Source organism: Aedes albopictus, chromosome 2 (assembly GCF_035046485.1).
Source record: "Aedes albopictus strain Foshan chromosome 2, AalbF5, whole genome shotgun sequence".
Lineage (NCBI taxonomy): Eukaryota > Metazoa > Arthropoda > Insecta > Diptera > Culicidae > Aedes > Aedes albopictus.
This window is the reverse complement of record NC_085137.1, coordinates 492107120-492119364: the sequence shown is the minus strand read 5'-3', so window position 1 is coordinate 492119364 and position 12245 is coordinate 492107120. Positions and strand designations below refer to the sequence as shown.

General features: G+C 41.4%; 1 protein-coding gene across 4 annotated transcripts in view; it reads left to right on the top strand.

The window, feature by feature from the left end:
• The window catches only part of LOC109423332 (multiple C2 and transmembrane domain-containing protein), a 183770-nt gene that overhangs the window by 126407 nt on the left and 45118 nt on the right, over positions 1-12245 (top strand). For 2 of the 4 annotated variants that reach the window (XM_062854226.1, XM_062854225.1), the window contains exon 3: positions 5971-6176. The exons of 1 other annotated variant lie outside the window; for it this stretch is intronic. In XM_062854226.1, coding sequence (XP_062710210.1) covers positions 5971-6176 — 206 coding nt within the window. The remainder of the gene's footprint in view (positions 1-5970; positions 6177-12245) is intronic. One more of the 4 variants, XM_062854227.1, reaches the window with a different exon arrangement.

The following is a 12245-nucleotide window of genomic DNA, read 5'->3' as shown; positions in this document are numbered from 1 at the left end:
GATATGTTACAAAAAGCCATTTGTTACGCTTGTATATCTTAAACTATTTATTCGGGAAGTTCTTCGATAACGTAGAGCATACTTGGAAAGTCGTTTTCTTCAGAACTATGCTCCATGGATCTGTAGGATGTTACACCGCATCAGTACTATAGCAACAATTAATTGATTACACTCGTAGACTTTCAGGCATGTACTCACGGAAGTTCTTGGAGGTCGTAGAATATCTTTGAAAACTACGTATCAGCAGAACTATGCTCTTAGAACCTGTAGCATGTTGCACCGTATCAGTAATGTAACTACAATCCATCGATTACGCTTATAGACCTTAAGGCCTTTACTCGCGGAGTTCTTGGATGCCCTAGAATGTTCTTAAAAATAACTTCTCTTCAGAACTATGCTCCATGGAGTTTTAGGATGATAGACCGTATCAGATATGTAACAAAAAGCCATTTGTTACGCTTGTGGATATTAAATTATTTATTCGCGGAAGTTCTTGGATAACGTAGAGCATACTTGGAAAGTAGTTTTCTTCAGAATTATGCTCCATGGATCTGTAGGATGTTACACCGCATCAGTAATATAGCAACAATTAATTGATTACACTCGTAGATTTTCGTAGACTCACGGAAGTTCTTGGAGGTCCTAGAATATCTTTGAAAACTACGTATCAGCAGAACTATATGCTCCTAGGTCCTGTAGCATGTTGCACCGTATCAGTAATGTAACTAGAATCCATCGATTACTCTTATAGACCTTAAGGCCTTTACTCGCGGAAGTCCTTGGATGCCCTAGAATGTTCTTAAAAATAACTTCTCTTCAGAACTATGCTCCATGGAGCTGTAGGATGCTAGACCGTATCAGATATGTAACAAAAAGCCATTTGTTACGCTTGTGGATCTTAAATTCTTAAATTCTAAAGTTCTTGGATGCCCTAGAATATCTTTGAAAACTACGTTTCTATTGAACCTGTAGGACGTTGCACCGTATCAGTAATCCCGAGCAGGAGAAAATAGCTGAGGAATACCAAACTCAGGTATGGAAAACCGAATACCTACAACCTGAATGAGGTATCAAGAAGCCCTGCATAAGAGGTAAAATACCTCAAATAATAACTGGTTCATATTCTGCGCATAACACGTGAATAATGACATCAGGTATGGTAATACCTGAATGATAATCGTCGATTTTTCCATACAAAAAGCAGTTTTTCCATAATTGAATAATACCTCAAGCAGTCCTCAACACCAAACCAATAACTCGTTGAGGTATTATACCAATATCTACAAAATACCAGAATAAGTTATTTTCAATACCTGGATAACCAACCAATACCAAGCCTTGGTATGATACCTGAGTTTGATATGCTCCAGTTATGTGTCAGTTATTCGTTCCTGCTCGGGATATTACTACAATCCATCGATTACGCTTGTAGATCTTACGGCCTTAACTCGCGGAAACTCTTGGATGGCCTAGAATATCCTTCAAAATAACTTCTCTTCAGAACTATGCTCCATGGACCTGTAGGATGTTACATCGTATCAGTATTGTAACGAAAATCCATTTATTTCGCCTGCAGATCGCGGCGAAACTGGAAGCATTTCCTCATTTTTTTGGCATCTCCTGAATTTTTGCTTGGTGGAAAAAGTTTTTCGTTTTAGCAGAAACCATTTTTAAGTGCAATTTGGTTCAAAAATGGTTTCTGCAAAAACGAAAAACTTTTTCCACCACGAAAAAAATCAGGAGATACCTTGATCCATACTCTACATGTGTACGAAACCCGATTTTGAAAATATTTCTTCGTTATTTTATAAAAAATCAAAAACCTAAAAGTGAGGAAATAGATTCAGTTTCGCCTTAAGGCCTTTATTCGCGGAAGCCCTTGGATAACTTAGTTTTTTTTTTTTTTATCTGTTTTAACGAGATTTTTAGCTCTAGGCTAGTTCATCTCGGGACCGACGCTTTACTTCCCTTCCGAAGGAAGAACTCACATTTTGTGAGTTTGTCGGGAGTGGGATTCGATCCCAGGTCCTCGGCGTGATAGTCAATTGTTCCAACCATCACACCAGGTCCGCTCCACTGATAACTTAGTTCTTGGATAACCTAGAACATCTTTTAGTTCGTTCTTAACAGAACCATACTTCAGGAATCACCTTTAGGAAACCCCCATTTAACCCCTCCTGGCCCCTCATGTATTGAACCACCCACCCCCCCCCCCCCCCCCCCCCCCCCCCCCCCGCCACACTAAACAGACCCTCACCCTACGCCTCCGCACATCCTTAGCCATGTAAAAAAGACTTTAGTGTATAGTTTAAAGTGAATTTCACGGAGGTTTCATAAGGGTTTCGGAGATGTTTCAAAGCGTTTCAAGGCGGTATTTTTCACGGAGGTTTTATGGGGATCTCAGAGGCGTTTCAATGTGTTTTAGGGCGTTTCAGAGCGTTTTAATGCGTTTCAAGGCGTTTCAGTAGGTTGAGAGGGCCTTAACGAGGGTTCAGAGGCTCGCAGGTGAATTTCACAGAGGGTTAATAGGAGTTTCAGAGGCGTTTCAAAGTGTTTCAAGGCATTTCAATGCGTTTCAGAGCGTTTCACGGCATTTCAGAAGGTTTCACAGGAGTTTTAGGTGGCTTCAGGGGCTGTCTGGTGAATTTCACGGTGGTCATATATATTAAACACATTGAAACGCATTTAAACGCCTTGAAACGCCTTGAAACGTTTTGAAACGCTTTGAAACCCCTATTAAATCTGCGATACACAACCTCCATAAAATTCACCTGAGAGCCTCTGAAACCCCCTAAAACTCCTGTGAAACGTCCTGAAACGCCTTGAAACACTTTGAAACGCATTGAAAAAAAAAAACGCCTCTGAAACCCCCTTTAAACCTCCATGAAATTCACCAGCGAGCCTCTGAAGCCCCCTTAAGACCCCCTAAACCTCCTGATCCGCTCAAAAACGCATCAAAACGTCGTGAAACGCTATTAAACACTTTGAAACGCCTCCAAACCACCTTCAAACCTGCGTGAAAGTCACCTGAGAGCCTCTGAAGCCCCCTAAGGAAAATATATGACGAGTCCACACCTAAGATTTTCAAAAGCACACATCAGAAGAACCGAATGTCGGTTTGTGCTGAAAAATTGATCGATTGGATACCCGCTCATGGTGACCAATCGATCAACTTTTCATCGCAAACCGACATTCGGTTCTTCAGATTTGTGCTCTTGAAAATTCAGGGTCATATATTCACCGTTTCAAGGCGTTTTAATGCGTTTCAGGGCGCTCCAGGAGGTTTCAGGAAGGTTTTAAAGGGTTTCAGAAGCTCGCAGGTGAGTTTTTCGGAGGTTTCATAAGGGTTTCAGAGGCGCTTATAAACGTTTCAAGGCGTTTCAAGGCGTTTTAATGCGTTTCAATGCGTTTCAGGGCGCTTCAGGAGATTTAGGGGGCCTTAAGGGACTTCAGAGGCTCGCTGGTGAATTTCACGGAGGTTTCATGGGGCGTTCAAAGGATTGTCATTGCGTTTCAGGAGGTTCCACAGGAGTTTTAGGGGGCTTCAGAGACTCTCAGGTGAGTTTCATGGAGGTTTTGTAGGGGTTTTAGAGAGGTTTCAATCCGTTGCAGGGTGACCCATGAGGTTTCAAAAGGGTTTTAGGGGGCTTCAGAGACTCGCATGTGAATTTCTCGCAGATTTCATAGGGGTGTCAGAGGCGTTTCAAAGCGTTTCAATTCGTTCCGAAGCGTTTCAAGGCGCTTGGGAGGCTCATTGGATTATATAGGTTTTTTTTTAATGCGTTTCAGGGCGCTTTAGGAGGTTTTAGAGTGGTTTCAGGGGGGTTCAGAGGCTATCAGGTAAAATTCTTGAAGATTTTATGGAGGTCCTAGAGGCGTTTCAAGGCATTTCGATGTATCCCAATGGTCTTTAGAGCGGTTTTAAGAGAATAAGAACTTTTTTTCTCTATTGCGTTTCCTCTTAGAGACAACCAAATACGTTACCCAAGTAACACACATGTTATATAAAAGTTACGACAGCGCAAGTTTTGGTTGTATAGAAGTTTATTTTACGTCATTTCAACACAATGTTAGAATTACGTAAAAAAAACTTCTCTACAACCAAAACTTGCGCTGTCGTAACTCTATTATAACATGTGTGTTGCTTGGGTAGTAGATCCGATGACCTATACTCATAGAGGTTCTTGGAGATCCTCAGTATGACAATGAACTCATCACTTGATAACACGTAGCCAAGAGGCTATGCAAGCATATATTTCATTCAAAATACTCCAATAGATCACTGATTACGCTTGTAGATCAGACGGCCTTTAATCTAGGGAATTCTCGGATATGCTATTCAATTATAGAACCCACCACTTGATAGAACATATATTCCTGGGTCTGTGTGAGTATAAACCTCATTCTTAATACTCTTGGATACAACTAGTAGCCCTCGTAGATTCGATGACCTATTCTCAAAAGAGTTCTTGGAGAACCTTAAAGAATCATTGATAGATCCGAAGACCTATATGCAAGGAAGTTCTTGGGGGTCCTCAAACTGACACTTGACAACACATAGCAACATGAGGCTGTGTAAGCATAAATTCCATTCACTGATTACGCTTGTAGATCTGATGGTCTAAGCTCCAGGGAGTTCTCGGATACTCTTAAATTGTTAACCCTTAAACACTCCCTAAATGTTCCTTAACTTCTAACTCTACTTTTTCAGTAAAACAACTTTATCGGGAGTATTTCAACTGCTCTGAACACAGTCAAATTCCATTTAGGTAACGTCACCTAAATGGAGGCACCTTAATAGATTTTACCTTAATGGAGTTTTCAGTTAATATATTTGGCACCATCAGTCTCCACTGCCATCCTAGAGCAGCCATTCTGCATCTGCATTAATTACTTGAAGATTCATTCAAACCATTCTTGCAGCCTCACAAATTTCTTGTCCTTTACAACCAGACCGTGAAATTTGTATTCGGACCAGAGCCGTTATAAGCGTAGCTGCATTCTGCCACCTTACAAAAGAAAACCCCAAATGCTTAAAGCGATAAATTACCGTCATTATTTCCATACCCATCTGCATACGATCCGACGAGAAACCAGCCGCTGGCTGGTGAACAATCGTTAGGAGATGCACCATCTTCCTGGACCGTGAACTTTGGAAGCAAACAAACTAGGGGAAATTGACTTAACGTTAGCATCGTTAACGTGAAATGATAAAATATCAAATGTGCAAGTTTTCAACGAGATACATTCTAACCCACATTTCCCTACTGGCTTACATTCGCCACAATGACGACGGGCTACAACTCCTCAGCACAATTAGATTGGATAAATAAACATCACTTTCTCCAACCAAACACACAAACATACACACACACGTGCACAAACAATCGTGATTGATTTGACTGAAAAGAATTTCGGGAAAATCGGGAGATAAAATTTCCTCCAGCTTCCAGTCATCACATCGTCCTCCTCACCCGCCCGCCTTCGAAATTTGATTAGTAAACAATGATTCGATTATCTCACAGCAGGCGGTGCGTTGCCTTGGCACTGACAAAGTTTGATCTTGTTCGATTTATCGCAGCCGTCGACACGGGACGACCAAGTCGTCGCCTACTGTGAGCGATTCGATAAAAAAAAAGTTCTAGCAAGTAACAAAGAAGGCGCCGGAGATCAGATTGGCAGTATCATGGAGGAAATTTTTCTTCTCTTTAAGCACTTTTAGACACTGAAACACGACCTTCACTTGTTTCGATTTCTCGACAACACAATGACAACGGTTTCAATCTCAATAACACTTGTTATCGGTCTGGTTGTCTTCCATTGTTGCTGTGCCTCTCACAACAACCGCTCGACCAACAACATCAACTACCACCAACCTCCATCTACCAACATACTACCGCTTGGCTGCTATGTATGTGTGCCCCTCGCCCCTCCGTGTAAATATGTGACGGAACCTTACTAAACCTGTAGAACGTTCTCGACTGAATCTAGAATCCAAATGTTCCTCGCTGCGGAAGCACCTCAGCAAGTCGGCCTCGGAGCTCAGCTGTAACGATTGCGGCGGTTCGGGCGATTCACCACAGTCATCGCCGCAGAGGGCGCGCAGTGCCGTCAACCCGAGCGTTGGAGCGGCAGGGGTCATCCAGCGGACGCATGGTTTCTTCAATACACTAAGGGTGAGTAACTGTTTTTTAAACGTACAAATGAAGCAACAGAAAATTATACAAGAACAGGAAAACCTGAAACCTGAAGTACCACGAAGTCTAAAAAGAACAGATAGTTCAGAAACATCAGAAGAAAAAAAAAACACTAAGACCCGAAAGATCACTCAGACCAGAAAGATTGAAAAGACCGTAAGAAGTGGCCAAATACCCCAGAAATACCAAAAAGACAACAAATACTAGACTGACCTGAGAGATCAGAACGAGTAAAAAGACTTGGAGAACAACAAAGACTAGAAGATCAGAAATTTCGGAAAAATCAGCAAAACAAAAAACCGATGAATGAAAAAAAGACCTACAAGAATGACAAATACGATCATAATGACTGGAAAGACAAGGAAGACTATAAAAATCAGAAAAGTCACTAAAGTAAAAAAAAATACTGAAAGACTAAAAATATCAGACCAGAATAATTAGAAAAAAAAACTGAAAAGACCATTAGGACCGGAAAAAATAGAAAAACAGGAAGATACAGAAAGACCAACAAGCAAAAAATACTGAAAACAAAACCAAGAATATCACTATGATCACAACTAATTGAATGACTTAAAGGACCTGCAAGCTAAGAAGATGAGAAATTCCAGAAATCAGAGAAACTCAAAAGACGAGAAATGCCAGTAAGATGGGAAACAAAACAAGAATAACTAGAATGACAAATATACCTACAATAATGACGAAGAAGTTCATAATGGGTGGAAAGATCAAGATGACAAGTTGGACCATAAATTTCAGAAAGATCAGCAAAACCTTGGTGTTGCAGATACTACACGTACACACGAAATATACAACAAAACTTGATCGAACTTCAAGAAATTGGCAGTGTTCAAATAACAATCAAGACAGCCTGCATGCATAACGTTACCCAACTAACAAACTCAAGCCACAAACAAGCATGCCTGCTGAATTGTTGCTTTATGATTGTAATGATAGCTGAACTAAAACTGTACTGTACACATTACTGTGCAAAGGCTATTTTTATTGAAAAAGTAATCAATGTTCATCCTTTCGTATCGGTATTAACAATGATAATTTTCAAGAGTTTAATAAGATTTTTTTTCGACTTGCAGTATTTGCTTTACAAAATAGTTTAACAAGACCTTTTTCTGCTTCTTGTTAAGTTTATGTATAAATTAACAGATGTATTGGTATAGTGTTTTTTTCAAGTCGAATAAGGGATTCCATTTTATCATACTCCGACGAAAAACACGCGTTTTCTTTAACTGAACAGCAGCTGAATTAATGTGTTGTTCAGTTGTTAACCATAATGTTCTGTGCTAATTCAGCACTGCTAAATGGGAGTGGAAGTGTGGTCATTTCATTTGAGTGCTTTAATTCATCATCTCTAGGATGCAATCGACGGGTCTCGAGTTCGAATCTTCAGCAAATTTACGCATTGTTTTTATTTCATAATAGTTATTCATAGCAAAAGTGCCAATCATAAGCTTTGAAATAGACAAAAATGCATTTTATTTATTTATTTATTTATTTTATTTATGCCAAAGCTGAATAAAAGCTTTACTTTATATTTGTAAAACTCTTTTAACAACAAGCAGTTCAAAAGGTACAACATGATTTATTATTTCTCAAAATTTGTCTAAACAAAACCCGAAAAATGTTGTACCCGAAAATCATCCAAATGTTATTCAGTATTATGCTGAATTGATCCGTCATAAAGAGATGCTGTTAAATGAGTGATTGTTAGTTGGGTAGTTTTTGTTTTATGTCTAACTTTAACTTCTCCGAGCAAACCTTGAGGCACAAGTTGATGAAAATGTTTCACTAAAATTAATTTGCTATTTTTGTTCGAAACATATTAAAAAACGTTCTTCACTGCATTTCATTGCTCAGCATGCAAGTTGTTGTGTTTTACTTATGTTTCTATGTGAAAAAAAATAATTAAACATGCATTTTCCAATGCGAAACAAATGTTAATACCAGTTAGGGTTTTCCTCAGCTCAATCCGTTGTAACGTTGTAACGTTGTAAACCAAGAATAGTCATTAAAACTAGAAGTATTTTAAAAACTAGATGACCAAACACATCAGAAAGATCAGGAAGATTTGAAGAACGAGTAAGACCATAACATTCAGAGACATCAGAACGACTTGATAAACCAGAAGGACTACAACGGCCTGAAATTTATAACCGGAAAGGTCTTAAATATTTGCATGACCGAAAAGCAGACAGGCCAGAGAGCAAATCGAGGATACACGGGTCTCAGGGGAGTTTTAGGAGGTATCAGAGAATTCCAGGGGGTTCCAGGGGCGCTTCAGATAGTCTCAGGTGCGTTTCATGGGGTCTGAGGTGGGCTCCAGGGGGCCTAAGGGGCACTTCAAAGGGTCCCATTTGATTGAATGTGTGCTCCAGAGTGGCTCAGGGGTATTCCAGTGGACCCCGGGAGTATAAATTGCTCTCAAGGGCGATTCAAGGGGTCTTAGGGGATTTTCAGGAGCCTCATGGGTCTTAGGGCTTTTCAGGGGAGTTTTAAGAGGTCTCAGGAAGATCCCTGAGGGCTCTGTGCGCTTCAAGGGGTATCTGTTGTGTTGGCGGGCAGCCAACTCAGAATAAAGACGGTTCCAAGTTTTTGAATAACAGCAACGTATATTAAAAACTTCCTATAACAATATATAATGTTTGTTAGAAATGGGAATCATAACTATTGGAATAGACTTACGTTTAGTGCTTTATTCTGATTGTATATGGTTGTTTTATGTTGCAGCAAAGTATATAGAGCAAAATGACCTGTGAAATATACGCGATACGATAACTAAATGTTCCGGTTTTCAACAGTCTAGTTAAGGAACTTTACCCTTTCTTGGTAGCTACAACTCTTGCACAATTTCAACAATTTTCACCTCAGCCTATGACGTAATCTACTAAAAAAAGGACTTGTCGGTAAATATTTAATTTTGGCCAAATCAAGACCTATCTTACCACGAATTAAAGATAATCAATTCAAAGTAATTAATTCTGTGGATACGATTTACTGCGTGGAGGTTTATCGTGTTCTAGATTTGATTGGGAAAATAGAATATTAAATTTGGATTTCATTTAAACATCAAATATCACGCACTCGTTATCCCAAGTAAAATAGGTAGTTTTCCTAGTTTTAGATCACTATAAACTTATTAATAATTCACTTTGACTCCGAATTCAGCATGAGCATCTGGCAAATCAAACCACCTTTTTTCCTGGTCTATTGTTCGTGGCTTTCGACGAACGTCAGTGAAGTATCTTGACATTGTTCCCCAAGCTGTTGAAGTTTCGATTTACCACAGCTGACCATAACGTTCGCTGATGTATTGTGAGATGCGCCGACCGAGGGGTCGTAACAGCCCCCCCCGGGTACGCCAGGTTCCTGGCTTACCGATCCATCGCGTCGAACATCGAGTACTGCTAACTTCGTAGCCGGACGCTCGTAGATTCCACTGCTGGTCTGAACGGTTGCTGTTCTGACTTGGTTATCCTTGCTCGTTTTGATAGCGATGACACGCCCGAGAGGCCAGCAGTTCCGAGGAAGTCCAGGATCTACTACCACCACAACATCATTCATACTAATCGGTTCGACCTTATTGAACCACTTAGATCTTTTGGTCAGCTCCGGAAGATAATTGCGCAGCCATCTTCGCCAAAAAAGATTCGCCTCTGCTTGTGAGGCTCGCCATGCTCGTCTCAGAGAACGACTACTATCGTCTAGGGGTGCTGCAGGTTTCAACCCGCTAGAGGACCCCAACAAAAAGTGGTTCGGGGTTAGAACTGGAGCATCAGGGTCATCTACAGGCACAAACGTCAACGGTCTAGAGTTCACAGTATTTTCTATTTCGATTAGTGTGTTGCGCAGGGACTCATCGGACGGATTACGTTGAGGTTTCATCTTCTGTAGGCTCGTTTTCACCGAGCGGACGAGTCGTTCCCAACAACCACCCATATGTGGAGACGCAGGTGGCAGGAACTCCCAATCGGTATGAAGACTCACAATTTCTCGTATAACACGCTCTTGATTCATCTCCTTCAATGCTGCTTCCAGCTCTTTACTAGCCGCAACGAAATTAGTACCACGGTCGCTGAAGATTCGAGTCGGTACGCCCCGTCTTGCCATAAAGTTTCTTAGCGCCATGATGCACGAGTCAGCGGTAAGAGAATGTGCAACTTCTAGATGAATTGCCCGTACTGTTAGGCAGGTTATAAGTACGCCCCACCTTTTTTCGAGCCTTCGTCCAACTGTTACATACATAGGACCAAAATAGTCCACGCCGATGAACGAGAATGGCCTCGTGAACGCTGCAAGCCTTGCCGCTGGTAAATCACCCATCAACGGAGGGACTGGCGCAGCACGCTGGTTTCTACACTGTTGACAACTTGTTCGAATACTTTTGCATATCACTCTTAGCTTTGGGATGTGATATACTTGTCGTAGTTCGTTCACAACCGTCTCATGATTACAATGGTGATATTTTACATGGTAGTTTTGCACGATTAACCTTGTAACGCAATGATCCTTAGGAAGTATGACTGGATTCCTGGTATCCATTGCGGCATATTCACATTTGCCAATCCTTCCTCGCATTCTCAATATTCCATGGTCGTCGAGAAATGGGGAAAGGTTGTATAGAGAACTCGATTTTGGCAGTTTATGTTCTTCATTGCCGGAAAGTACGCCGATCTCCTCAGAAAATGCCTCCTGTTGTACTTGTCTGTAGAGGTAACCAGAAGCTCGCTGCAGTTCGTCCATGAACAATAGACCATCTTTTCGTTTTTCTTTCACGACGGCTTTACGGAGATTATCCATGTACCTAAATAGTCTTGCTGTGGTACGCAGAAGCCGCTCCCATGAACTAAAGTATTTCAAATCGATGACCGCTACAGGTAAAGCAGCGTGATGGAACAGATGTCCTCGTAGCTCCTCTTTTGTGATGATTTTAATGTTGTTTGTGGGTTCTTCTGGCCATTTTTCACAACTTTTCCAAAGAAACGGTGGCCCTTTGAACCACCTGCTGTTACTTTCGAGATCCGGATGTTTTTGCCACTTGGTCGCATCGTCAGCAATATTATCTTTCGAACCAATCCATCTCCAGTTCGCAATGGTAGATGTTTCAAGCAGTTCGCTCACTCGGAATGCCACGAATTGTGAGTAGCGTCTATGATCTGACCGTATCCAACACAAAACATCTCTGGAATCTGTCCAGTAGATACGCTCATCGATTTTGAACGAAAGCGAATTGGCCACAGTTTCTGCTAATCTTGCACCGACAACTGCAGCCTGAAGTTCCAGTCTTGGGATGGAGATGAATCTAAGAGGTGCTACCCTTGCTTTTGCTGACACAATTGCACATTCTACTACACCATTTTCCTCAAAACGTAGATAGGTAACAGCGGCGTATCCATACTCACTCGCGTCGACAAAGGTGTGTAGCTGGATAACAGTATTCTTTCCCAAACTCGTAGCAACTCGATAACAGCGTGGAATGCGAACAGACTGCACTTGTGGAAGGATTTGCAACCAGTGTACCCATTTATCATTCAACGAATCCGGAATCTCGTCATCCCAATCTACCCCTGCACGCCAAACCTCCTGCAACAACACCTTCAGGAAGATTAACAGGTTTGAAATAAGGCCCAACGGATCGAAGATCGCCATCAACGTACGCAGCATTTCCCTCTTCGTCGGTTTCCGTATCCCAGCAAGTAACTCACTGTCGTGCTTCGAAGATAACTTATAGGTGAATGTATCAGTGGCGGTACACCACCACATGCCTAATATTTTCTCAGTTACTGTTTCGGATGCTAGATTCAGATTCACCTCACTGGTTTTGGTAGCGTTCAATGCCTTTAAGACCGGCACAGAGTTGGAAAGCCAGTTCCGCATCTCGTATCCAGCTTGGGCGTGTACGAATCTGATGTCTTCTGCCAGTTCTACTGCTTCAGCTTCTGTTTCGACACTAGCCAACATGTCGTCAACATAATGCTTCTTGATAATCACTTCAGCCGCCTCCGGAAACTGCTGTTCATGCTCTTTTGCGTTTAA